At 41.0% G+C, this 25,849-nt stretch overlaps 1 protein-coding gene across 3 annotated transcripts in view; it reads left to right on the top strand.

Moving 5' to 3' along the window:
* Positions 1–24,420, top strand: part of fam49bb (family with sequence similarity 49 member Bb) — a 37,405-nt gene extending 12,985 nt beyond the window's left edge. For all 3 annotated transcript variants that reach the window (XM_083901875.1, XM_083901877.1, XM_083901876.1), the window contains 10 exons: positions 9,486–9,568; positions 10,511–10,632; positions 11,605–11,710; positions 15,945–16,084; positions 18,232–18,309; positions 20,772–20,888; positions 20,986–21,065; positions 21,157–21,283; positions 22,018–22,088; positions 23,629–24,420. In XM_083901875.1, the coding sequence (XP_083758001.1) occupies positions 9,496–9,568; positions 10,511–10,632; positions 11,605–11,710; positions 15,945–16,084; positions 18,232–18,309; positions 20,772–20,888; positions 20,986–21,065; positions 21,157–21,283; positions 22,018–22,088; positions 23,629–23,692 (978 nt within the window). In that variant the 5' untranslated portion in view covers positions 9,486–9,495 and the 3' untranslated portion in view covers positions 23,693–24,420. The remainder of the gene's footprint in view (positions 1–9,485; positions 9,569–10,510; positions 10,633–11,604; positions 11,711–15,944; positions 16,085–18,231; positions 18,310–20,771; positions 20,889–20,985; positions 21,066–21,156; positions 21,284–22,017; positions 22,089–23,628) is intronic.
* Positions 24,421–25,849: the final 1,429 nt, after the last annotated feature.

The raw sequence follows: 25,849 nt of genomic DNA, 5'->3' as shown, positions 1-25,849 counted from the left end.
TTACCAATCTACTGTACAGTATCTATATTTGTTTCCATAGCTATTTACATCTATTTTAAGGACATAGATCATATCTGGTCATGATTTGAATTGACCACGATGCTGGAAAGGCGAGTCATTGTGAGCAGTGGACGTACTATTCCTCATCTGTTCTGTTTGTGTGCCTGCATTTCTCCCATTGTTTCTAATGGAATTAAGGCCATAGGGCAACACGGAACACACACTTGGAATCAATGAGGCGTTTTTGTGAACTGCTTTGGAGTCGCAGGTTTAGCTTTTCTTTCCACTGGAGGTGTTTTCCATTCTGATGTGGACTTGGTGCAGGTGGGAGGAAAAACTGTCTTTGAGATGTTGTGTACAATTTTTTTTGCGGGGGGTAAAATGATGCTTATTGTCGGTTAAACATCACATCAATCTGTATGGGCATTGTTCCCCAGCATGTACAGTTTGAATTTTGACACTCATGCAAAAAAGCTTGAACTTGAACTAATTGGTTTCCTTAAACATTATTTAAACGTCATACATAACTACATAGATGCAGTTTGAGTAGCTGTCTCTTAAATGTTGTTGTTTTAACCATGATATTTTTGTTGATATCTTTATTTTACTCGTGTCTTTATTTGCTAGTTTCTAAGCCCCTACTTAAAAGTGTAAAAAGTAGGTGAGTTTTTATTCATTTGGCAGATATTGAAGATAAAATGATTATACTTAATTTGGTTTTCATTACCCCAGAATTAGGCTTTTTTTAAAAATTGTATCAGGTGCTGAGTCACCTCTACAGAGGCAGCAATCATGTCCCACAATGAACTCAGTATATTTTGAGTTTTGACGTCAACTGAAGGCTACATAGGTTCTGTAAACACTTGAAATTAAAATGCTTGACTACCCTTTAAGATACACAAATTAAATATGAAGTATAGTAAATGCTAAAGCAATAAACATGTAAAGAAAAAAGATCTGTGCTCTTTTTGTTCTTCTGGATTAGCTCAATCTTCTCAAAAACATTTCATAGTACAACTTTATATGCTATCTTTTTGTCACTGAGGTTTTGAAATCTGAGCAGAACTTCAGTTTTAATCTTTCCAGTTATGGCTAATGTGCATCAGTGCAGACTGTGTCATTATGTAAGAGCGTCTGTGTGTGTGTGTGTGTGCACCTATGCCTATTATTATAGTCTTAATGTGCCGTGCTGTGGGCGTACGTGCGATGCAAGCGCAGGAAATGAAGGGCATTGTGTGCCATAAAAAGGGAGCAGAGTAATGTACAGTAGGTGCTCTCCTCGCTTCCTGCCTCCTCGAGGCCAGTGTGTTTGTGCAACTGCAGGGCACAGGGTCACTGCTCTGTCATGACAAACTGTCCAGTATTTCTCTTACACAAATGCTTATTCCATGTTTTTCTAAATGTGTACTTAATCTGTGGTGTTGTTCTTTAGTGATGGACCTCTTCCTCTTTTTTTTGGGCAGGTTTCTTTTTATTTTTCCCCCTACGTCAATTATTAACTCATGTTTCCTGTTCACGTTTCCCTTTTTTTTTTTTACATTTTTAAATTCTCATCTCACCTGCTCACAGCTCCCATCGTCTCTACCCCTGCTCGCCTGTCTGACCATCCCTGAAGTATTTTTCCTGCTTGGAGATTGTTACCATGACAGCTAAGCCTCAGGTGGTTCGATGAGTATATGGTTGCTTCACTAAGTCGATATATCCTCGTGAGAAAGCCACTGTGTTTGGTTTGTGTTATATAGGCTGTAACACCAAGCTGCCCTGGCTGTGCCCTTATCAGACTCGTATCCATTCACAAAAATAGCCTGCGTGACGTGCTATTTTACTTAGCATGCAGGACACGACCCTGTGGCGGTGCAGGCGAGCAGTAGACTGCATGCTGCATTATAAATGGCTGTGTTAATGCAGCAGACTGAGTTTTGTGTGAATATATATCCAGGATGGATTACCTCGCTAAGCCAGGGGAGGAGGAGGAGGAGAGCAGCAGGAAGAGATGCTTTTCTTATCTCTCCTGTTGCTAAGATCATAAATGGGCCGACACTGCCCCCAGCTGGCGAAGCCTAGTCTTGACATACCTGTGTAGATGTTTAATTATGTATTAAAATATGTAGTGTGTATAGATGGTGTCAGATTTTGTTAGGTTGCTTTAAATATATTAGATTTATTCCCCAAATTAAGCCAAGCTTGGCCTAACCTCAGTGCTGTGGCAAAGTGAAAACATTGATTAATTGATTAAAAACAACTAAAATATCACATTGACATTATTTCGTAACCTTGATGAAGGAAACCTGGTAGTTACGGCTCTGTGTCAAATCGTTGGGGTGCATGTTGACTGTTAATGTCCTTTAAAAACATCCTGGTACATCTTGTTAAGGAACTCAGACTGGGCTGAAAGTTCACCTCGCAAAAGGACAATGACTCCACAATGACACAGCTAACATAGCCATGAGATTAATTTCATCCTCAAAGCTCGAATCTACTTCTGCAGAAGAATAGCCTACTTAAAAAATCCCCAAATCCGGGTGTGCAAAGATTCTCACCAACCCCTGCCAAAGGTACAGGAGTAAGGTCGTGCATATTTGGGTCAAAGTGGTAGTTTGACACCTTTTCCCCATTTACCCTCCCTCTAAAATTCAGTTTTTGCCGTTACGAGGTATTATGTGAAATTAAATGTAATTTATAAAGTTAAAAGTAAGAATAAAATGAATATCGGACAAATATGAAAGATTTTAATATCCTCTTTTGCTCTTACACCATCAAATAAACCACAAAACAGAATGAAATATTACTTTGCTCCACTCTTTTAAATCAGCATATAGAAGACGCTGCTGCTCCCCGTCAACCCCACTGGCTGCATAGGTAATTTGAGATAATATGTCTAAGTGGGTGTAATATACAGAGTGGCTTGTTATGTCAGCTAAAAGCTCCCAGCTTCTCTATTATTCATACCACTGGAGGGCTGACGCTGTAACTTCCCGTCCGAGTTTTCTTCTCGTGCGCGTTGGACGTCCTTAATGTCTGGCAGATTAACATGAAATTGGTGTTTTAGTCTGCCTTTCTTTTATCTGTGTGTGTAAAATTAAATTAGTCCCTCTCATCTACTGAAGTGTGTGTATGTGCATGTGGACAGCAGATGTTGCTCTTGGATCAGTCATCAGTGCTGCTCTTCTTATTCTGAATGAACCAGCACGTTATTATTATTATTATTATTGTTAAAATGTCTGCAGCAAATGTGACAGATTTTACAACAACTCACCTTTAAGACTCTCAATGGTGGCCTGCATTTTTTTTTTTTTTTTTCTTTTTAACATAGCATCCCTAAAGCTGGCATGTATAAGGTTTGGGAGTGGTCTCCCTCTACATTTTTGCACGTCTGTTTTCAACCACCAGGTGGCAGTCATGTCTCACTGAATGAAATTACAGGAGTGGCACTCAATCTGATGGGCATCATCCCTCCAAAATCTTTACTGTGCCCCACCCTAATTTCTCGAAGTGTAATTTTGTGCTTGGGGGGCAAAAACGACAACTTAATGCTATGTTGTTTTTTTAATTCAAATTGTAATTTGTCATCTTTTAATATTGGGACGAAGCCAATTGGGTGAATGTTGAGTGAGTGAGTGACTCTTGAGGATGCTGTAATGTCAGTGAGTTAATCAGAAGGTCAGGAGAGTAATGCCGGTTCTGGGCTGTTTTGTGCACTTGAAACTGGACGGTGAGCCGTCTGTGAATGGGTTTTGGAGGCGGTTGCTTGCGTATAGCGGCCGGCAGTGAGTCAATATGCCCCCCCGTCTTCTAACGATTTCCTAACACGTTCTACTTGGAAGGAGTTGGAGGACTCTCAAGGGCAGAGTGGGGAGGGCCTCTCTCTCTCTGAGACAGATGTTCAGCGGATGCAGAGGAGAATCAAGAGTGGTGAAAGAGTTCGTAGAAACACCGTATACTGGTTTTTACACAGTGCATCTGTCATTTCCTGGCTTTATCTGATTGTTGTGGTGTTGCCATTTTAAACGATATCAAACCGCAAAGCATGGAATTCAGTTGTTCTATATAATACATGTGGTAATTCTTGACTCTTAGTTAATGTCCTTGTATTAGAGTATATTAGTTAATTAGTCTGGTGGTAATACTGCACAACAATGAATATTGAGCTGAGCCTTCATCCCCTGATGCCACTAATCATTTCTGACTCATGTCGGCCAAAAAATATAGACAAGATCTGTCCTGTGGTTTTTTGTCCGTCTGTCCGTGAGCAGCATAGCTCACAGACAGACGGACAAACCCCGCCACCAAAAAACCACGGATAAAACAAATTGCAATATCCGTCGGAACACAATTAGACACTTTCCCGATATCATTCAGCCCTCGTGTTGATTTAGCATCTTTTAAAAATCAGTTATTCTGATATTAACACCATGCAGGCTGCTTGGTTAGTGTGTGTGCGTGTTGTGATGGCGTTAAGTGTTGCCTCGGTGTAAGTGGCGCTAATAGCCTCCTTTTTATAGAGCTTGATTTCAATGGAGCCACAGCATTTTAGCTGACTCTTTGTGTACGTGCCTGTTGCCATGGTTTCCAACTTTCATCAGATGCAAACGTCTAAAGAGAAGGGGAGGCTTAGCCGAGGATGAGGCGCTCCCCACTTTCATCCTCTTCTTTTTCTGATCTGCTGCTCCGGTCAAACGACCAGGTTTATGTGTTAATTTGTATTCATGCTATTCATGGGTTCATCATGGCGGCAACAGAGGTGGAAGATTTTTCGGAGGAGTTGATTTTCAGAGGGGGGGGGGGGTGTATTTTTAGCCGCACATATGTTTTGCAGGAGTAAGACGATATAGTTGCTGTCACTGGGAGCATCTCCGTCAGTCTTAGTCATTCGGTTTGTTTTGATTTGACAGAAACTGGGTAAGGGGGGCAGGAGCTGATGTTTACGCAGGCGTAACAATGCCAAGGCGTGGCTACGAGGTAATCAAGTTCACTCGCATAAACAAACAAATGGCATCACTTCCCCACCGCCCCTTCTCCTCCCCACCATGTGTCTCCTAAGCCACTTTTAGTCAGCTGGGTTGAATTGGTAGTGCATGTCTGCGGGGGGGGGGGGGGGGAGAGGGCAAAGGGAGAGAACGCATGCCAGCTTCCATTTGGGAAGTGCTCTCCCCTATATTTCTGCCTGTCAAAGCGGGGCCATTGCCGGTGAGCTCCGGCGGGTCCAGGTCTGACTGAGTGGGCTAATGCGATGTGGCGTGTCACCCGGGGAATCTAGGTCAAGTTTAAAGCTGCCTAGCTCTGCCCGTCTCTGCCGCATTGTGACGCCTCAAATCCCCTCCCCTTAATAATAATAATACACACGTCCTCCATCCACGTTCCTCTTTTTTATTTTTTATTTTGGACGTAAAGCTCCAGACAAAAGCCAGTCCATGCATTTTTATTTCCCAGACCTACATTTATAGCAGACGTAAACACTGCTCTGTCTCCCCATCCCCCCACCCTCCACACCCCAGGCGAGCTCTCAGCCGCTCCACGGCGGAGCCCCACGTGATGCGCCGCGCGGTGTCTATGCCCCGGCTTTGGGGATGGGGAGGGCGTTGTTTTTTCCATCCATAGTAAAAGCAGCAGGGGCACGTGGCTCCTCATGCTGCAGCCGAGTAGTGGAATGTCAGCACAATCCTTCCCTCACATTAGCCAGCCGTCGCCCCCCCCCTCACTCCCTCCAGCAGTTTTTCGTATAGGATGCTGCCGCAGTGCTGGGTTTCAGCTGTGCCCTGCTTCTCTGAGAGCAGGGAGATGTTTTAAAGGCAGTGCCATCCAGAGGTCAGACTGCTGCATGGGTGTGGCACAGTTTTTGGTGTCTTTTGCCCTGCATTCTGCATTCAACAAATAGTACAGTTTAGCAAATTGCAAGTCCTCCAATTTTGATTATTCTTTGTTCAATGTAAAAAAAAAATGTGATATATAAATTCATATCCTGAAGTAGTTCAAATCTGTAACAAAGTAAAAAAAAAGTTTTACATAAAAAATTAAATATTAACTCAAATCACACCAGTGAAAATCATCTATTTTAGAAGAATTTACCCAAATTATTATTATAATTATCCATTATTTTTTGGACGTTTTATTGACGTGTTTAAATTTTAACAAAGTGACATGTCCCATTTTATATTCATCAATATTTCTTTCCCTTTTTAAAAAAGCTGACTATGCCAGTTTGCTGTGCTCTATATATAAATATACTTAAAAAAATCGAATCACATTAAATCACTGGGTGCTCAGTGGTGGAATTAAACATTTCTCCCCGCTCCCCCTGCTAATCCGCTGTTTTTGGCGCATTACCTCATCTGTATTAATATATTCATGTGCTTTCAAGTCCTACTACTACTGTACTCGCTCCACACCGGGTGCTCGCTCCTGATTGGCTGCTGCAATGTTGTCAATGGCACTAAATTTTTTTGACTCCATGGATACAGTGAGCTGTTGGTAGATCCGTGCAGCCAATCGGAGAGCGGTGCAGGCTCCTGCTTGTCAGATTCTGCTCCTGGCCTTAGAAGCGCCCCCCCCCCCCCCCCTTTCCTTAAAAATGAGCACGCGATGGCTCAGTAGGTGGGTGGATGGGGGGGTCAAAACAACAACACGGCTGTTGTTAGGCTCCCTGTGATGCCCAGGTCATGCCAGCACTGCTACATTCTACTACTACTACTACTACTGCCACAGAGAGCGAGAGAGGGAGGGGGCTTCAATTCCTCGATTTCTCTCTCTGATACTGTATCTGTGTACTCTCTCTGTCTGCACTTCTCTTTTTCTACACCGTCACCAAGCAACCAGTGTACACACAGTCACTCATGTATTGAATTTCACTCTTTAATAGGAGAGGCAGCTACATCATCATACGCTGAAGCATCAAAGCTCGTGTTGATCCGCGTTTATGTGAACTGTAAATAACACTTTGACAGGAAGAGTGATGCATAAAAAGCTGCAACAAGATTTAATCTGCTCTTCTTCTTCTACTCTACTTGAAGATTCTCTTGTGGTCTTTAAAATGCGGCCACATAAATCCCTATCCTAAAACCGACCTAATTTTTAAAAGGCAGAGAGTTGCACGGGGGCCTACAAGTGCCGCCAGTGCCTGTGTCGTAGCCCTGCGAGCGCTGGCAGCTCTGCCAGGCAAAGACGGTCTGACAGCGGCTGAAAGGTGGCAGTAGAGGACCAGCGGAAAGCCCCGGCGATGATGGGCAGTGCCCGCCCTCGTCCAGCAGGGGCGAGGGCGGGCACTGACGGCCTTCTCTAACCCCCTTCTGAAGCTGGATCAGGTGCTGTTTTCCAACAACCAGTGAGATGCCAGCGTTGGCACAGTCAGACATTCAGGTCACATTAGTGGACGGTAATATGATGAGGCTGGACAAGGCAGGTGGGTCTTTGCAGGTGACCAGTGCCCAGAGCGGTCTTTGAGGAGGATTTTGAAGTAAATAAGTCTGAAGACTGAGTTTTATTGATCATAAAAGATAAATAAAAATAGAAAAAACATTTTAGAGCCACAGTAATTTGACCTTTTTAATTAAAAATGAAGAAATATTTCAATCAATCAAGTTTGTCAGCTCTTTCTGTCATTGTTTTGCTCTTTGAGTGTACTTTTAATTAAGTCCTTTTGTCTGCAAACTGTTGATACTGGCAAAAAAAAAAAACCTTGTCAAACCCAGTAGGTTTTCAAGATGCAGGGAAACATGTCACTGCTCCCCTAATGTGCGCTCATGCATTTTAAAACCTCTCAGCCCTAACCTTCTTGCTCCTGACTGCTGACTGTGTAGCTCACTCTGTCGCAGAGCCTCCCTTGTCTAGCAGCTTTACCCGTGTTTGGGCCTGATTCACCTCATGCACTCACCCTCTCTCTTCACCTGTCGTTCATCACAGCTGACATCTGTCACCTGAAGTTTATCACTTTGCATCCTTCCATTCTCTCGGGAGAACATCCTGAACGTCTCTGCCCCGTCACCGAGGGTTAAATGTGTCTCCGCTGACTTAACTCTCCCCAAACTGTCACTGATCCTTGACTCGGTCACGTCTGTTGACCTCTGCTACTGAGACTTGTGCTCTCTAGGAGTCGGAGGAAAGACGGCTGGGAGTCGCAGCCCTCGGCTGATACGTAACTCCACATTACGTGGGTGTATATGTCTCATCAAGGAAGCAGTGGGTGTGACTTTCTAAAGCTTGGACACATCAGTCCTCCTCATCTGTCATCTTCTTCCTTGAGATGCAAGTCACCTCATAGGAACAGTGGCAGAGAGCGATGACGGCCACAGTTGTTGGATCATGTGCACAACACAGTGAGCATGAATGGAAATCCAGAACTTTAATAAAGAATGAAAGTATACAAGGAAGTAGAACTTCATTTCAGTACCATGATGTACAATGATGGAATTCTCCACAGAAATAACCTGAGCACTAATTTATCTGCTCATATTCATTTATTATATTGTTTCTGATGCGTTTGATTAAATTTGGAACTTGACAGTGTCTTGTCTCCTTGTTTAGCAGGGACACAAATCTTTCGAGATAAACAAATCGGCCAAATTATTTTAAGCTTCAGTAGTGGCTCAAAATGTTATAATCCGTGCGTTATTGTTATTCTCCACACAAATCGGAACTTCCCTTTACATTAACCCGTTCATTTCCACGTTTATTGTGAATCATCTCAATCACTGATTAATTGTTGATCATTTTAGCTTCATAATCAATAATCGGTGTCTTTTTTCATTGAGTTTAATGTAGTAGAACATTAATCATGGCTGTTTTTTTTGTTGCCTCTGTGGTAAACCTAAGGCTTTTTACCACTTGTGCTGTAGGTACTATGGTTTTCTATGCTCTGTGAAATATTAATGTCATGTTTCAACACTTGTGACCTGATACTGCATTGCACTACCGCTGTGATTCTGGGGATAAGACGGAGTGCCTTTCAAAGCCCAGCAGACGACCTCTGAATCACAACCAAGCAGCTTTATAATCCCTTCCTCTTGTGTTTTCTACATGACAACATCCTCCTATAAAAGTTTAATTGGTTGCTCTGTTATGTACAGGAACCATTTATCTACTGTACGTGGAGACGGTGAACGGTTACATTAGATAAGATTTCCCTGTGGAGGCTTGTGAAATGGATTATTTTGCATACGGCTGCCCGTAAATGTTTATGAATTGCCGGGAAGACGCGTAACTTTATCTTTATTTTTGGGACTTTCTGGTTTTACATCTGGTTGGTGAGCGCTTGGGCACAGGAAACACACACTGCTGTGTGTGTGTGTGTGTGTGTGTGTGTGTGTGTGTGTGTGTGTGTGTGTGTGTGAGCAGTGGGCACATCTGTTACACCGCCAAGTTCATACACTCAGTGAAGCAGATCGGGCGTGAGTTGGATACAGTTGTGTATCACCCACCTACTCACTTTTACTTCTGAACTGTTCCTTTTTTCCCTTTATTGATTTATTTTTTTCTCTCTTTTTCCTCAACAGGTATCATAACATGGGGAACCTACTGAAAGTTTTGACATGCACAGATCTGGAACAGGAGCCCAATTTTTTCCTGGATTTTGAAAGTGAGTTCTCCTCTCCAGTAATTGCTCCCTCTCCGCTGATATTGATCACATGAATATCTTAACATAACATTATCAACTCTTTATCGGGTTACTCCGCATTCCTCACCAGCGGCAACGGTAAAATCTACCGTCGGAGCTTCTGCTCTTTTTTTCGTCACCCTTCCTCTTCCACACAGGAGTGTGTGCAGAATATCAAACAGGGGCTGAGTTGCAGCAGAGCCCCCCCCCCCCACCTCCTCAAATATAAAGCACTTAAGTTCAGCTGCTGTGTAGCCCAAGGCCCCTTCAACATGGCTTGATCCTGCGCTGTACTATTCTCACACTTGGCAAACCCAGGAACTGTCATACCTTTAGAGAAAACAATGCCTCACACTGCTCCAACTTTGTCTCGAAACATCGAAATTTTCTACTCTGTTGTGCTTTCTTTTAAAGATATCTATAAATATGCCCCTTTTTTAAGGTGTGTTTTTTCCTATTTAAATGCCACCACAAATTAAAATAATGATTTAAAGATAATTAACACAACACAGTAGTATAAGCAGGGGTTTTACTTCTTCTGCAAGGGAGCAGGAGTTTAGTCAGCGCACTTGGCAAGGTGTTCTTGCTTCAGGTGGTGGAAAAGGGTTCACAGCAGTGCTGCCGTTCTTCAGTGCCACTTCTCTTAAGGCAAAATAAACTCTGAAAACTAAACTGGTCTCTAAACGGAGAGCTTTTTCAAAGCTATCAGAATATTCTGTCTAGTTTTGATATCATCTGTATTTCTTGGCTTATGGGAAGAAAATATGTGTTGGATCATTTCATTTAACTTTTAATTTACACAAGTGAAAGTTTCTTTTATATCAGAGGATTTGATTATTTCCTGGAGTATTTTGAAACTGTATTGTGGATGTGGAATAAATCCCAGATTTGCCCTGTTGATCTTGTTGTTGTCGTCCTTTGCAGATGCCCAGCCCACAGATGCTGAGCGAGAGGTTTGGGAGCAAGTCGACGTGGTGCTGAAGGATGCGAAGGGGATCCTGGACGAGCTGCAGGCATACAAAGGAGCGGGACAGGAAATCAGAGAGGTAACATGGTTTTAAACTGTGTTTTGTTTCTGACTGGCGCTAACACACAGAGCTGCTGCGTTCGTGAAGAAAAATCATGGAAAATATCACATACTTCTTTAGTTCATAGTGGGGGTCTCTTTGGATTAAAAGTCAAATGAATCACGTTGGCACAAGATGCGACTACTGGGGATAGTTATAACATCAGTTCAGATTTCTCGCCTCGGTGTGTAACCACCAAATCAAACCTGACACTACAGACGTTTTCTTTTTTATTAAATTTCCAACTGAAGAAATCCTAGCATCCAATTTTTGGTTTCCACACAGACCCCGAGTGTGAATGACAGTGGTTTTGTGAATTAAAGGGTTCAGACGAACGCTGTCTGCAGCATCAAAAATCGGGCACACTGTGAAACTTTTAGGGGGCACAGAGTGAAAAATGTTTCCATTTTCTTTTAACTGAAAAAAGGTAGAACTTTTCTGTTTTTGTTAAGCTGTCCAATAACACTGTCATGATGGGGTGCAGGGTGTACTGAGGCGTGAACTCTGACTTTACTATGAACTTTCCCTCTTGCTCTCCTCCTTTGCTGTCCTGTCAATAAAGGTTAAATACTTCATGGAGGACAATTGAATAAAAACATAAACGAATCAAGGAGCACAATCTTGTTAATAGGACACTTAATAAGGGACTTATTTAAAAAAAATAAAAGGACAAACTCAAAATAGAGTGGCTGCTGCATATTCTTTACACATTCTTCATGGATGAATATATTTAACAGTAAGTTATGGTGTATAAGAAAGGCCTGTTTGTTGTTAGAAGGGCTGGATTTTAGCTGAAGAGCTTTTAAAATAAAAGAAAAAATGAATTCCCGACTAGAGTTAGGTGTTTTGTCTAATAAATCCTCAAAAACTGTTTCTGAATATCTATTATTTCTTTGTAAGGGTTACTATAGAAATTTGTGGTTGTCTTAAATTGTATTTTTGGTCTCCCAGGCGATCTCAAATCCAAGCGATGAAGCGTTACAGGAGCAGGCGTGGGCGGCCGTGGTTCCACTGGTGGGAAGACTGAAGAAGTTCTACGAGTTCTCCCAGAGGTTAGGTATGTATCTGCCTGTGCTTCGTCTGCAGGAACACTGTGATTGTGTGAGTGGGCGGGTGGAAGTAATATCACAGCCTCTCTCTGACTGAAGCTCAGGTGTCCTGTGAGATTATGCTTTAATGCTCATAATTTTATGTCTTCATTTAATTTACTTCCACCAAGGGCGTAATATTTTCATCAAAATTTTGGTAAGAATTAAGCCACCGACAATGTCACAGAGAAGACATCATCTCTGTCTAAACATTGTATTTATATCAGACTAAGATTACAGATTTGGCGGCAATTTAATTTCAGATGCCTGGATCTTGGCAACATCTTCAGATCAGGATGAATTTTGTCACGCATATTTAAGGTGGTAGTAGCGATAAATAGATAAAGATCTATACAGAACCAGAAAGCTTTCAGGATCCAGTGGATCTAAATTAGAGCTGAAACAATGAATTGATTACTAAATTAATCGTCTAATCTATCTTGATCGATTAATGGGTTTGAAGCTTTCTTCATTATTAAAACAAGATTTCTGATTGTTTTAGCTTCTTAAATATGAACATTTTCTTCATTTCTTTGGTTTTGTGGACACAACAAGAAATTTGAGAACATTGTCATTTCCAGGTTTGGCAAACACTGATCAATGCTTTTTGACATTTTCTGGACCAAACAATTAATCGAGAAAATAATTGTTAGTTGCAGCTATAATTGTAATGTAAAAATGTCATGAATTGTATCTAAAACACAGGTGACCGGTGTCTGTGCTCTCTGAGTGCTCTCGTTTTAAATGTGAGCATCATCCAAAGACCAAAGTGCCACACTTGACACTATCCAAGGACTTTTGACGTAAAAGGACAAAGCTCTTCGTCCTTCAGACACTCGCCCTTCATACGTCACCTTAATTGTTTGCATGTGCGTCTGGAGTATTGACTGCTGAACTGCAAAAGTCAACAACAGACGCATTTACAGCTCAGCCCGATTTAAACAATCTCAGAAAACTCCCCACAGTCGCGCTTTTCTCAACACACTGCTTGCGTTGCACTGACCTATGTGACGCTATATGTTGTTTAATTAGCATGGATACAGGGGGGAGGGAGGGAGGGAGGAGTCGGCTTACTGCTCCCTGATCTTCTTATGACCCTCAGGCTGAAGGGGAGGGGGCGCCCGCCATGCCTCAACGCCCTCAGCCCCATAATCCCAGTGGCGGTACAGAAGGGAGTCAATGAAAGCAGTGGGCGGGCGGCAGCCTGGCAGTGGCTGTTATGTAACGAAGTAGGTCACCTCGCAGTTGTCGCGGTTACTGCTCTATTTCTCTGCCTTGACTTTTAGGCTTCGGGGGCCGCGATGTCCTCAACCCCCCCCATGTCGAGTCTGATATGCATGAAGCTCGGGATCCTTCTCCGCAAAGTGCGACTATGGAAGACGGAGGAAACTATATAGGGAATGTTGTCACTCACTTGGAGTCAAATATACATTTTTTTACAACTTAGATGCTTGTATAAACTCATATTTCAATTAATGTAACTTAACATTTTGTAATATTCCTGACTCTCATTTTTATGGGGCTGCAACTAATTTCATCATCAATCCCTCCGTTAATTTAGTTAATTAATCGATCAGTTGTTGGTTCATAAAATGCAAAAAACTAGAGCTGAAACTATTAATCGATGACCAAGTTAGTCGTCAACTATTTTTCATGATTAAAACAAGATTTCTGATTGTATTAGTTTGTGAAATGTGAATATTTACATTGTTTCTTTGCTCCACATAACAAAGACATCATTAAAACGGAATCATTTTGGTTTGTGGACAACACAAGACATTCTACAAGGTCAGATGTCCACCGATCGTTTAAAAAAAAAAGAAAAAAAAACATTTTCTGACATGTTATGGACCCAATGATTAATCAATGAATCGAAACAATAATCGACAGATAACTCGATTACAAAAATAATCGTTAGTTGCAGCTCTACTAAAAATAATGAGTAATTGTTGGTCATCTGTTTTGTTTTTGGCCAGAAATCCAATACATTTAGTTTGCTGTCACAGAGGAGTAAAGAAACCTGTTATAATTCCCATCTCATGAGCTCACTTAACCCAATTAGTTGATTGGCAGTTAATTAATTTCATAGTCTTGTAATCATTGATTAGTAATTGCTTTTTTTTGTAGATGCATCCCTACCTAGAAAAAAAAGTCAGTTTTACTAAAAGAAAATGATCTGACTTTGACTCGGTGTGATTCATCTGAGATTGCAGGGTCCAGACCAGACTAAAATCCCGCCGTCCTCTGACCCTTGTAAGCGGCTATGCCCGCATTTTACTTCTCTGCTCTGCCGTGACCTGATGAGCTCAGACATAACCACCACCCCCTCCCTCCTCCTCCTCTTCCCAGAATTCCCGTCATTCTAGAGTGGCTCATTTCTGGCGACCTGAAAACGCCGCTCTGAAAGCGTAACCTGTGTTTTGACTGGGGGACGTCGAGGGGGAAGAAACTGAACTATTCGTTCATTTCATTCGTGCCACTTTGCTGCGAACGCTGGCTCAAACAGATGGGAGTCATTACCAAATGTACTCAATTTACTGTGCCTGTCTCTCCCCATATGATTATCTCCAGTAGACCGCGGTCTGACTCTGCCCGTTTCTAGGTTATGTTGACACACTCGTCGTCATACGTAATCAGCGAGAATAGTAAAAGTACTCAGAATAAGTCTGTGTAGTACGTCTCCTGCGTCAGATGCTGAGCTCCTCTGGGTTATGTCATCATTATTGAACATGTCTAGACTGGATTCTGAGCACGGTGTTGCATCTATAAATAAAAAAATCCCCACTCGGTTTAAAGGATTTTCTACTTTCTCCCCCCCATTTGTTTTTAATAACGCTTGGAAGTCGTTCACTACGTTTGACTTGATGGTCTCCTAATTTCCCTGCTGGGGCCTAGTCATGCGTGCTTAATTATTGGTCTTTGGATATGTCACTGTATGTCAAGGCATGACGCAGTCTTTGTATTTACTTAATGTCAAAACAGTTGAATGTAATTCTGCTTGAATGAAATCATGTCTCCCCCCCCCCCATCCCTGCCCTCTTATTTCAATACAATGAGATAATTAGTTCAATGTCTTTGCGTTTGAGGCGGAAAAAATCTCTGTTTTCCTCCTGAACACACACACACACACACACACACACACACACACACACACACACACACACACACACACACACACACACACATACAGATATTACACTAGCCTAAGCAAATATCTGTAATTTAACCACAATTTGAATCTTAGACAATAGACATTAGGTTCTGCCTTTTTAGGACCCGGTTTCTCCTTGAGGACTACTGGTCCTGACAAGGTCAGCGTTTATGCCAGAAAAGGTCCTGAAGAGCTTAACAAATACAAGTACACACACACACACGTGCGCACAAATGCTTGAATGCACCCCAGGACTGGCACTGGGCCCTCTGCAGTTCGGGCACAACCGCTGGCCCATTATCTGTCTGTATCCTAATCAGGATGCTTCAGCTTTCTGACACTCCAACTGTGGTGATAGTCTACTCTAAGAACTTCTCTATGAGACCAGCACAAGAGACTCTAACACAAACACATTGACATGCATCTAAAGAAAAATGAGCAGTCTTTAAATTATTCAATTTAAACAACAAAGTCACAATATAACAAAGCTACAGCTATAACTACATTATATAAATGTCTTTAAGTTGTGGAAAGTACCAGTCACCATTTCCCCAACAACCCCCGGCAACAGACAAAAACCTAAAAAGATTAAATTAGAACAGAGAAATGGTCAAAAGAGTCTTTGATTCAGTTTTGTGGTGTTGTAGTTTGGGTCAAATAATGACAGAACTGTGTTAACACAGACGTCATCTGACTGCATATGACGTACTGTTTCCTATTAACTGTACTTTTTGGTAATGAATTGGCTCTGTTTTGTGTCTTTTTAACACAAACCAGCACATTAATAAATAAGATTCTAAGTTATCAAGTTGTCTGTCATTCTGCATTTAGTTTCTTCTTTCTCATTACCCCAAAGTTTCTCATTTCTTGAAGGTAGAGCTGATTCTTCAGCTGTTAACTGAAAAGTAAAAGGAAACTAAATGTAAGAAAAGAGAACTAAACACAGTCTAAGACCTTCACCAAAGGTCAAATATTGATATTTCTCAGAGAGGCATGGGTTTTTGGTCATGGTGCTGTACTTCCTAACACGGAAATCATATTTTTCCTCACAGAGGCGGCACTGCACAGCCTTCTGGGAGCTCTAACCAGCGAGACTTACGACGACCCCACTCAGCACCTGGAGCGGGAGCAGGCGCTGGCTAAGCAGTTTGCAGAGATCCTGCACTTCACCCTGCGCTTTGATGAGCTTAAAGTAAGACACTCTGGCTTCTCCAACACATTTACGTGTCACTTTCTGCATTCAAACTGCAAACTAGTCTTTTTGAATGTTGCTCTAACCTCTGCGCCTTTCTCCTGTGATACAAACCACACCACTTACAAGCTGCTGATGCCCTCGTGTTAGCTTTTTTTTTTGCCATGTGCAGTTACAAACTGCAGTCAGTGAGTGCATAATTAGCATTTAATTAGAATCCTGATACTGCCCTGCTGCTGAAAAAACACGGTGCATGTCAGTGGAATGGATAATAAGGGTTACTGCAGTTGAAGAGGTCTGCAAGTTGTTGTTGGTCCCGGGTGTCGTCCTGCATAATGTCAGAAGAAATGTGGTGTTTAATAGGGATGGATATGAATATTTGATTATTCACTGATCAAACTTGATCCGTCAATGTGACTATTTGTTCATTTAAGTATCTTTTTAGTATTTGCAATGTTAATCTATAATTGATCAATCGGTTTGAAGTTTTTTTCAGTCAGAAACAAGATTTCTGATTGTTTTAGCTTCTTAAATGTGAATATTTTATATATATAGTTTCTTTGCTGCACATAAAAAAATCATTAAAACTAAATCATTTTGGTTTGTGGACAAAACAAGACATTCAAGAGCATCGTCATTTCCAGGTTTGATGACACTGATCAACGTTTTTTAACATTTTCTGACAGTTTATGGACCAAACGATTAATCAACGGATTGATCGATTGTGAAAATAAATAAGTTAGTTGCAGCTCTAGACTGCATACACTAAGTGTTTGCAGAAGTGACATCTTTCTAAGTAAAGTAAATTTACCAGGGTCTTTGAATGCGCATCTCCTCGTAGCTCAACATGCTGTTACCCTGCATTACTTTCACCAGCTCTCATGCGCTGGAGTCTGTTGTTATTTTGGATTATTTTCATCCAACAAAATTATTCTTAACATTTAAATTCAGTCACAAGTGCTGTTTTCCTCCCCTCATAAAACCGTGATGAAGTCCGTTTGATGTTGTTTTTTAACATACTTGCATACTCTGCTTGTTTCTCATAAACTTTACATGGAGGAATGATAATCAAACGAAAGGCAAATTATCCATCGAATATTCATTTTTGCTTAAATGTCCATTCTTAGTATAAAAGATAGAGGGGTGGTGGTAGTAGGTTATTTGGCTTGAATCCAAGTTGCTCATATACAACCCAGAAAACTCCAGGGATCCAGTGTCTCTGTCGGTTGAATGCCCAGTTGTCAAAAACATAATAGCGTGAGTGGTCATGATGAAAGTGGGAGAACTGGTTCTACAAACCCCTTCTTTCTTAGATACAAAAACTTGTATTTTTCTTACACCCTGAGGCAATCGTCTGTGATGTCCCAATTAGTGCCCACTAGCCAGGCAGGATAAAAACACAAAGGTAGGGGGTGCAAAGTGGCATGCCAGGTCTAGTCATCAATCTTTAACACTGGTGCAGGGGCTTCTGACCTAGTTTTGGTTTTTTGTCGCGTGCAGCCCGTCTCTCCTGGTGGACACAGTGGACACAGGCTTAGTACCAGTCTGTTGTTGTAGGATTAGCTTGAAGCTGAAACGTGACACACTGATATAGGAGTGACAGTAATTAGCCAGGCGATCGGCTCTCACGAGCGGTGGCTTTTGAAAGACACTCCCTGATTGGCTGGTATCTATTTTAGGAGGTCACCTCGGCTTCATTCATCAGCAGATGAGTCATATTTGTAGGAAGTGGTGTCAAAGAAAATCAACTGAATTTTGTGGTTCACTATTCTCACCCTGACACTCCCAAATGAGGACCCTTATACCTCTTTTTTGGCAGCTTGGTAATTGTTGACCCCCTTGTCACATACTATACACAGATGCACGGCTGGACTTAAGAGGAAAAATAAATGACTGAATCTCTCCTGACAGGAGGGGCGTGGATGTTAAAGGGGGATGAGTGACAGAGGATTCAAATCCACTTGAGCAAATGAAACTGTAATTGTTTCAGTGAACGTTTTTATGTCATTTCCCCCCCTAAAGCTACATTTCTGCCTTCATTCTGTCATGACATTGGCCTGTTTGATATAGAGCTTAATATCCTGCAGCCATGAAAGAAAACTATCTCTCTCTGATACAATTTCTGTTGTGTGTTGTGTTTTTTGCAGATGACAAATCCTGCCATTCAGAATGACTTCAGTTACTATAGGAGAACACTGAGCCGCATGAGGATCAACAACGTACCGGTAAAGAACATTGTGTTCTCTCTTGGTAGTGATGATGTTAAAGAAAAACTCAACTCAACTGTAGAAGCACCTATAATCCATAATCCTATATCAGTGTTGGATCTATTGAATACACAGAGAATTATGACCCAATCCTGCAGTTTCCCCCTCAACTTTACACTCACAGCAGTTACTGAGGATCATCATCATCGCTCATCTGCTGTCAGACAGTGGTCTTTTTTTTTCTAAAAGCAGCCGAAAATGACACAATGAGAGTGGAGCGAGTCAACCAGTACAATAAAGTTACAGGTCGTCGTCGTCGTCGTCGAAACAATGAGCTCGAACTCGCCATATGTCTTTGTAGAGCAGAGGCAAACTGCAAATTCATCACGAGTGACCCCTTTCACGTTGGCATGATTCATTGTTACTATAAATAAATCGATTCATAGTTTGCCACAGAATTAAGTTCATCTGTAGTGAGGATGCACACGTACAGAGTCACTTCCTGGAGTGTGTTACTGCATTTACATCAAACGCCAAGACAATTTTCCTAGCTGGATCATTGGTTTGCTACACCTTGATCAACTTATTTGTTTATTTCTCAAAATGGATTCATTTAGAGATATTCCACTTTCCATACCGGTTTTTCTGAGAATACATTTAGAATAAATGGTACACAATGTTGGTCTCGTGCCACACGGATCATTAAAAGGATCTCAAAGTAGCTACGTTAATTCCATATTTTATGTAATATGACCACACAGTACAATCTTGACAATTTGAAGTAATTTCCAAGTTGTCCAGCAGAGGGCACTCATCAGAAGAAGACAATCGTGTGTTACGATGTTTTGATGCGACGATTGCCTACATGCATGGAGCGTCACTTATAACTTCCGCTAAAATATGAGCCACTTACTTCCGGTCAGTTTTCGTCAAAGGGAAACTTGGAATTTTTAAAGTAACATTGGCAATTAAAATGTCCAATATAGATGTTTTAGTAGTTGGCCTTGAGGGATTCAATATGGCCTAAAATTAAGAGTTTTAACATCATGAGGGCACAAATGTGGCATCACTGCTGCAATCATTCTATAATTCATCGTTCAACCCTCTTGGGAACGTCTGCAGACACCGACTGGAGATATCTTTGGCTGACAGCTTCCTGGAAATAGTCGGGCTGGCTCATTGAAAACCAGGAAGAGGCCATGAATGTAGTCAACTGAGGACACAAACGATCTAAATTGTCTAGTGTGGAAGTATTTCTGGTTCTACACCGTAGGTCAGGTGAAGTCTCGTGTGATTGCGATAGTCTCATGAGATTTGTGGAGGAAAAAAACGATTTTTTAGCCTCGTCTAAAAGATGGCTTGTAAGGTTTGTGTATGTGTGCTTGTGCACGTTTGTAGAGATGAATGCTCTTGGTTTGGATCTTTTTTGCCATTAGGCAAATGGGCCCAGACAGACACAGACACTTGTCTTAAAAAACGTGTCACTGTTGAAAGGAGCTCAGGCTTCCATCCATCGTGGAAGCTCAGACTCACAGCAGCGTTTGAGTCGCCACTCAAGACGACTGAATGATTCAGACAGAAGATGAGATGAAACGCTGTCTGTCCCCCGTGGTAAAGAAGTCTTTGTGCTCCATGTCATCATTTGTTAAAAGCCATTGAAATTGTTCCGTCAAGTGTTCAGACAAAATGTTCTCATTGTTTTAAATATGCAGACGCATTTAGAACAGACTGTTCAGAGACACCTGTGTGTTCAGAGTCTAAAATTGTAAATCAGCTGCGTGTTCTTCAGCTGGGAAACCAGAAGGTGTAAGAGGACTGAGTTTGTCGCTGCACTTCTTAATTCATTATTTATATATATTAATTGTTTTTCATCTGTCATATGCCAAACAAAACATCACAGTTTCCACAAAGCATTTTGTGTTTGTGCTTCAATTTTCCAAGAGGGGTTTCAATAAACAAAAAGGGTCATTACACATCATTAATTAACTTTAACAAAATGGTAGTCAAGTCACAGGGACGAGAACATTGCTATCTTTATCCTTGATATGAGACAGAAAAGTTGACAAGTTGTAATTTAGTTGTCAACTATTTTGAGAATCAATTAATGGGGACTGAGTGTGTTTTTGTTTTCAATAATTAAAACAACTTTCAGATTTTACAGCTTCTTAAATGTGAATGTTTGTTGTTTTTGCTCCATATAACAAAGAAATCATTAAAATTTAATTAAAAAAAACTGAGACATTTGAGAGCATAATTTCCAGGTTTGGTTGACACTTTTACGTACCAAACTAGTATTCGATTAATTGAGAAAATAATTGACGTATTCTGAAAATAATAACAATAATTATAAAAAAGAACTTCACTGTAGTGGTTTGCTCTCACTGCTGTTTTTAATGCAAAGGATTGCAAGAGAAAGACATACAAATCAGTCCAGTCACATTAAAATTAACATTTATGTATGCGTTTTTAATTGTTTTCAGGCGGAAGGTGAAAATGAAGTAAACAACGAGCTGGCCAATCGGATATCCCTGTTCTACGCCGATGCCACGCCCATGCTGAAGACATTAAGCGACGGCACGACGAGATTTGTATCAGAGGTGAGACTGACGGGAACATGCAGTGAGGTGTTTTTGAGACTGTGAAAGCAAATTGTAATTTTTGTCATTTTCATATTTTTTTTGTGTCTTTTTATAGAATAAGAACCTGCCTATTGAAAACACGACAGACTGTTTGAGCACAATGGCGACAGTGTGTAAAGTCATGCTGGAAACACCGTGAGTGTTTCAATGTCACCATTTCACTTTCTTCCTTTTTTTTAAATATATAATATTTGTGGATTTTAAAGCTTCGTTTGTGTCTCGTCAGCGAGTACCGCAGCCGATTCACCACAGAGGAGACGGTGTCTTTCTGCCTGCGGGTCATGGTTGGGGTCATCATCTTGTACGACTACGTCCATCCTGTAGGAGCTTTCGCAAAGTCGTCCAAAATCGATGTGAGTACGGCTACGTTGGAAAATTCTGGAAAAATCATCATTATCTAGGAGGATGCAGGATTAACTGTGGAAGCTGTTATTGTGTATTTATTTTATTTTTTACACATAACGGACCCCCATCTTACACAATATAAACACTGACAAGCAAGTTATTAGTTTTTCTAATTGTTAAAATGTTAAGTGGAAAACCAATGTTTGAAAATCTTTTACATTTTTTCCCCTCACACACACAATCTCTATTAAAGGGCTCTGCATTGACTTCCATTCATTTGGACAGCATAAACAAAGCAGTATCTCTAAACATTAAATGACAAACCACAATTCAAATCTAAGCCCTAAAATTCACCAGTTACTCAGAAATGAGCGTCCCTGATATGGTCAGATTTTATGCCAGAAAAACACATGTATGTACACATACACATCGGCAAAGGACACACATGGGTACCCACTTTTTAACGATGGCAAACTACTGTGACCCAAATCACAATATAAATCATGGACAGACCAAATTTGTACACAATGTAAAAGGTAATATACAACCATATCTGTAACGCCTGTATTATTTTGAATTGGTAAACAAACCATTCCCAACAGACGGTATTGTCAAACTTAATTTTATGTTTTACTGGGCTCCAATTAAACAAGCTTGACAATGTTTTGCACCTGATTTTTGTGCGTGTTTTGGGGTGTGATTTTACGCCCAGCTGTTCTAACAGTGTTGTTCTGGTCTGCAGATGAAAGGCTGCATCAAAGTTCTCAAAGATCAGCCTCCGAACAGTGTGGAAGGCCTTCTCAACGCTCTCAGGTAAAACTCACTCTGAAATCAAATCAGGTTTTTTATATTTTTTTTTCCCCCTCTGCAGCTCAGCGTATAATGTGATTGTCGTTCACCAGGTGTGGGGAAAAAGAGACGCTGCTGAGAGTTGGATGATATTGGTTGTCTGTTATGTGCAACAGAGAGAGATGTCTTGGTTTATCTCACTGGCCCCTCACTTTAGTTTGGGTGTTGAAGGTTCCTCAGAAATGCTGATTACATCTGACATCTCGTCCAATCAGAGTCGGATTCATTTTACCCAGAGTCTGAGAAACACTCATCGCTGTTTTAGCCGACAGGTCCGACCTTACGTCTGTATCTGTGCCTGATCTGGGTCATTTTCTTGCAAAAGCTGCCAGATTTTCCGGCAGAGGAAGGCGAAAATATATTTTAGATGTTTACCCACTCAGTGGTGGAAAATTTAAAGTACAATTCTGACAGGATTGAGCTGTGAGTGCTTCCATTTTATGCAATTTTGGATCTAAACGTCACATTTCAGAGGGCGTTGTTCTACTTTTTACTTCACTTCTTTGACGGCTGTAGTTATTCAAAGAAAAATACAGATCACCGGAATATGTGATTTGTTTTTTTAACTTCTTTTTTTTTAATGATTTTCAGGTCCATACAAACAGTAGTAATACCTTTCTTACTACACAATACACTTACTTCACATTTAGTCAACTGACAATGTACAATTGTAGCTCACAGTAAAGTATCACAGACACAATAAGCAGTGTAAAATTGTGCAAGGACCCATTCACCCATCCAATAATATACACAAATAAACTTTTTTTTGTTAATATAGTAACATAAGAACAAGAACTTAATAAACAACAAAAAACAAAACAACTGTTTTTTTTAACTTCTTACATAGATATATAGATATACCTGTACCTGATTTGAATAAATCTTCTGGAATTTTGATGTGTGGTTGAAATGCAAACCACACAGATTAGATTGCAAATTATTTACCCCTGTTAATAAAAGTTCCTGGATAGCTGTTTTTGTGTGAATTAGCTCTCAGCTATATTTTTTAACAGTTCACTGTCCCGTTGAAATCAATTGAAGTGAAAAGATTTCAGAAATAAGCAAACTATCAAGTCTTTTGTTGAATATAATCACAAATTATGGAAAATGAAATATCAGTTTGAGAATTTCTGATAAGAAACAAGTTGATTAAAAATGTTCCTGATTAATATTTGTGGCTTGAACCGCGCGTCAAAGAGATAATTGTAGTTCTTTGTCACAGCAGCCATGTTGGCATGAAGTCGTCAGTAAACACAGGTGTAACCAATTACATTAATGGAGGCTCGGAGCCTTGATCAATATGATTAGTCACACCTGTGTTTACTAGTACGATTTCATGCCAGAATGGCTGCGGTGGAAAAAGATCTAGTCAAGTCAAAAAAAATATTCAGTATTTCACAAGAAAACCAACAGGAAGAATGCACATGAATGAGTAATAACTGGTGATTTAATCCACAAAAACAGTAGTGAATATTTCACTAATGCAGGCTTGTTATTATTGCAGGTACACAACCAAGCATCTGAATGATGAATCGACCAACAAGACTATCAAGAGCATGCTACAGTAGGACTGAGCTGCTACAACCGCTTGCCTCACACTCTGCTGGAGGGAGACGCCACTCTCCCGACTGATGTCGGTGCACAGAATGTTTTTTTCTTTTTGGTTTTCTTTATTATTATTATTATTTTTTTTGGCTGTTTTTTATGGTAAAAATAAAAAAGAGCTACAGCTCCGCCCTCTTTTATATTGCAAAATGCTACTGCCAGTATGAACGTCTTTTTCTGTGCCAAAAAGATGTTGCTGTAATGTTTTTCGATAAAAGGCCATGCTTACAGTGGCAGCTAGTGAAAGCATTGCGAAATCCTCTGGTGTTTTTAAAAATGTCTTGTCGTTTTTTTTTCCCTGTGTAAGGGACGGGAGTGCTTTTGACTTGAAAATTAAAAAGAGAGAGATATATAGAGAAGTATATATTATTTTTGTTTGATTCGTTATTTAATATTACATCTTCTGCATGATGAAAATGTCTTTTCTTTGTATTTAAAAGAAACTAATGGTTCAGTTTGATTTGTCTGCTCTATTGTGCATTATTAAATGTTTCATTATTGAAATGGTACTTGTCAAAATGAGATTTAAGAGTACTGTTTTTATATTTTTTATAGGTTTTAATTTGTGCTTATGACTTTTTTTTGTTTTTCATAGTTGTGTTGTATTTTTCATTTGAAAACTTTGAAACTGTGATGTGTGCAAAATCAAAGTAAAATGGGAGTGTGTACTGTAAATGAACAGTATGTTGTGGCCCGGAGATATTAAAAGGAGAACTCTTGTTTTCTACATCAGGTTTGATGTCTTATTCTTGTCGTTGTTGTTGTTGTTGTTGTTGTTGTTGTTGTTGTTGTTGTTGTTGTTGGGTGTCTGTTGTGATTACAGAGCTCCACAGGTCATGTTTGGTCAGTTTGTCTCCGCGGCCATGATGGCAAGAAAAGCTTTTGTATTAATCCAGGTTTATCTGACACAACATTGCCTTTGTCAGGACAGTGGAAAAGCGGTGTATAGAGCGCAAGGTCCCAACTGGTCGACGAGCCTTGGCTCGAGACTGGCAGCTTAAAGTGGACCTCCGGAAGCAAGTTTCCAGAGTACATCGCAAGGAAATCTCTCAGGCCAGATATGGTCTTAAAGCGGAACAAGACCGGAAGTTCCAATTAACGCTGTTTTTTAGTGTGTATCTGCGTCATTACCTTTTTTACGAAGCCCTGAAGTTTCGAAACGAACAGTTCAGCCATTGCTGAGAACGCTGTGTTTTATTGTAATCTCGGGGCTCAGCGAGATCTCTGAAAATCCCGTTATAGTTACGTAAACGGTGGTTCTCCGGAACAGCCGATCGTCCTGCTCCGGACACTAGTCCGGGCACATCCGGTTGCGTACATTGAACCGCAGAAGAAGAATAACGTCTGTTGTGGAGGTGTTTCACGAGCGACAGTGTCTTCTGACTCTGGGTCTGACTCCGGGTCAAAGTCATAAAAGGGACTGCGGAGGGGAGAAGCTATTTTTAAACATTGTTAAAACAATGTTTTGATAATGAGTAGCAGTGCATCCACCGTTCCAGAGGGGGGAGCTGTGCTTCTGAGAGCGGGTGTGCTGAATATGTCACTTCAGGGTTGAGAGATTTGAGTCTCAAGTCTCGCGGCTGGGAAACTGGGAGGATTTATATCGGCTCGTTTGCAGCAACTAGTATGGTTTTTTGACCATAAAAACAACTTAATGTATGTAAGTAGACCTCCATAACTAACATATACGGCAACAGGACCACTCTATGTGACCTTTAACATCAGAGTGTAAGTTCCAACAGCACCACTTGCTTCGAACAGTCTACGAAGACCCGATAGAAGAGGCCCATGAACGTAAGAGGGCCAAATATCTTGGGCTGTAAAGGCCTGCAGAGCCAACAGTTGGAGGGTCTGCTGTGAGCCGATCAAGGTGGGTTGCAGGGGGTTTCCGGGGGCAATCTCTGCACCAAGTGCTAAGGCTGCTTGAGCATACGAGGGCTGCCAAGAGAGGAAAGCCACCAGAAACATCAGCGATGCGTGGATCAGGAGGGGCGAAGCATGGAGTAGAACGCTGCTTGGACACAAGCCAGTGTCTGATCAACCCCGGATGGGTCATCCAGTTGAGGGTGTCTGATGATCCGAAACCAGAAGCGTCCATCACTGATGGTGTCCAAACTTCA

Source organism: Microchirus variegatus (genome assembly GCF_963457635.1).
Source record: "Microchirus variegatus genome assembly, chromosome: 15".
NCBI lineage: Eukaryota > Metazoa > Chordata > Actinopteri > Pleuronectiformes > Soleidae > Microchirus > Microchirus variegatus.
This window is presented reverse-complemented; position numbering and strand designations above follow the sequence as displayed.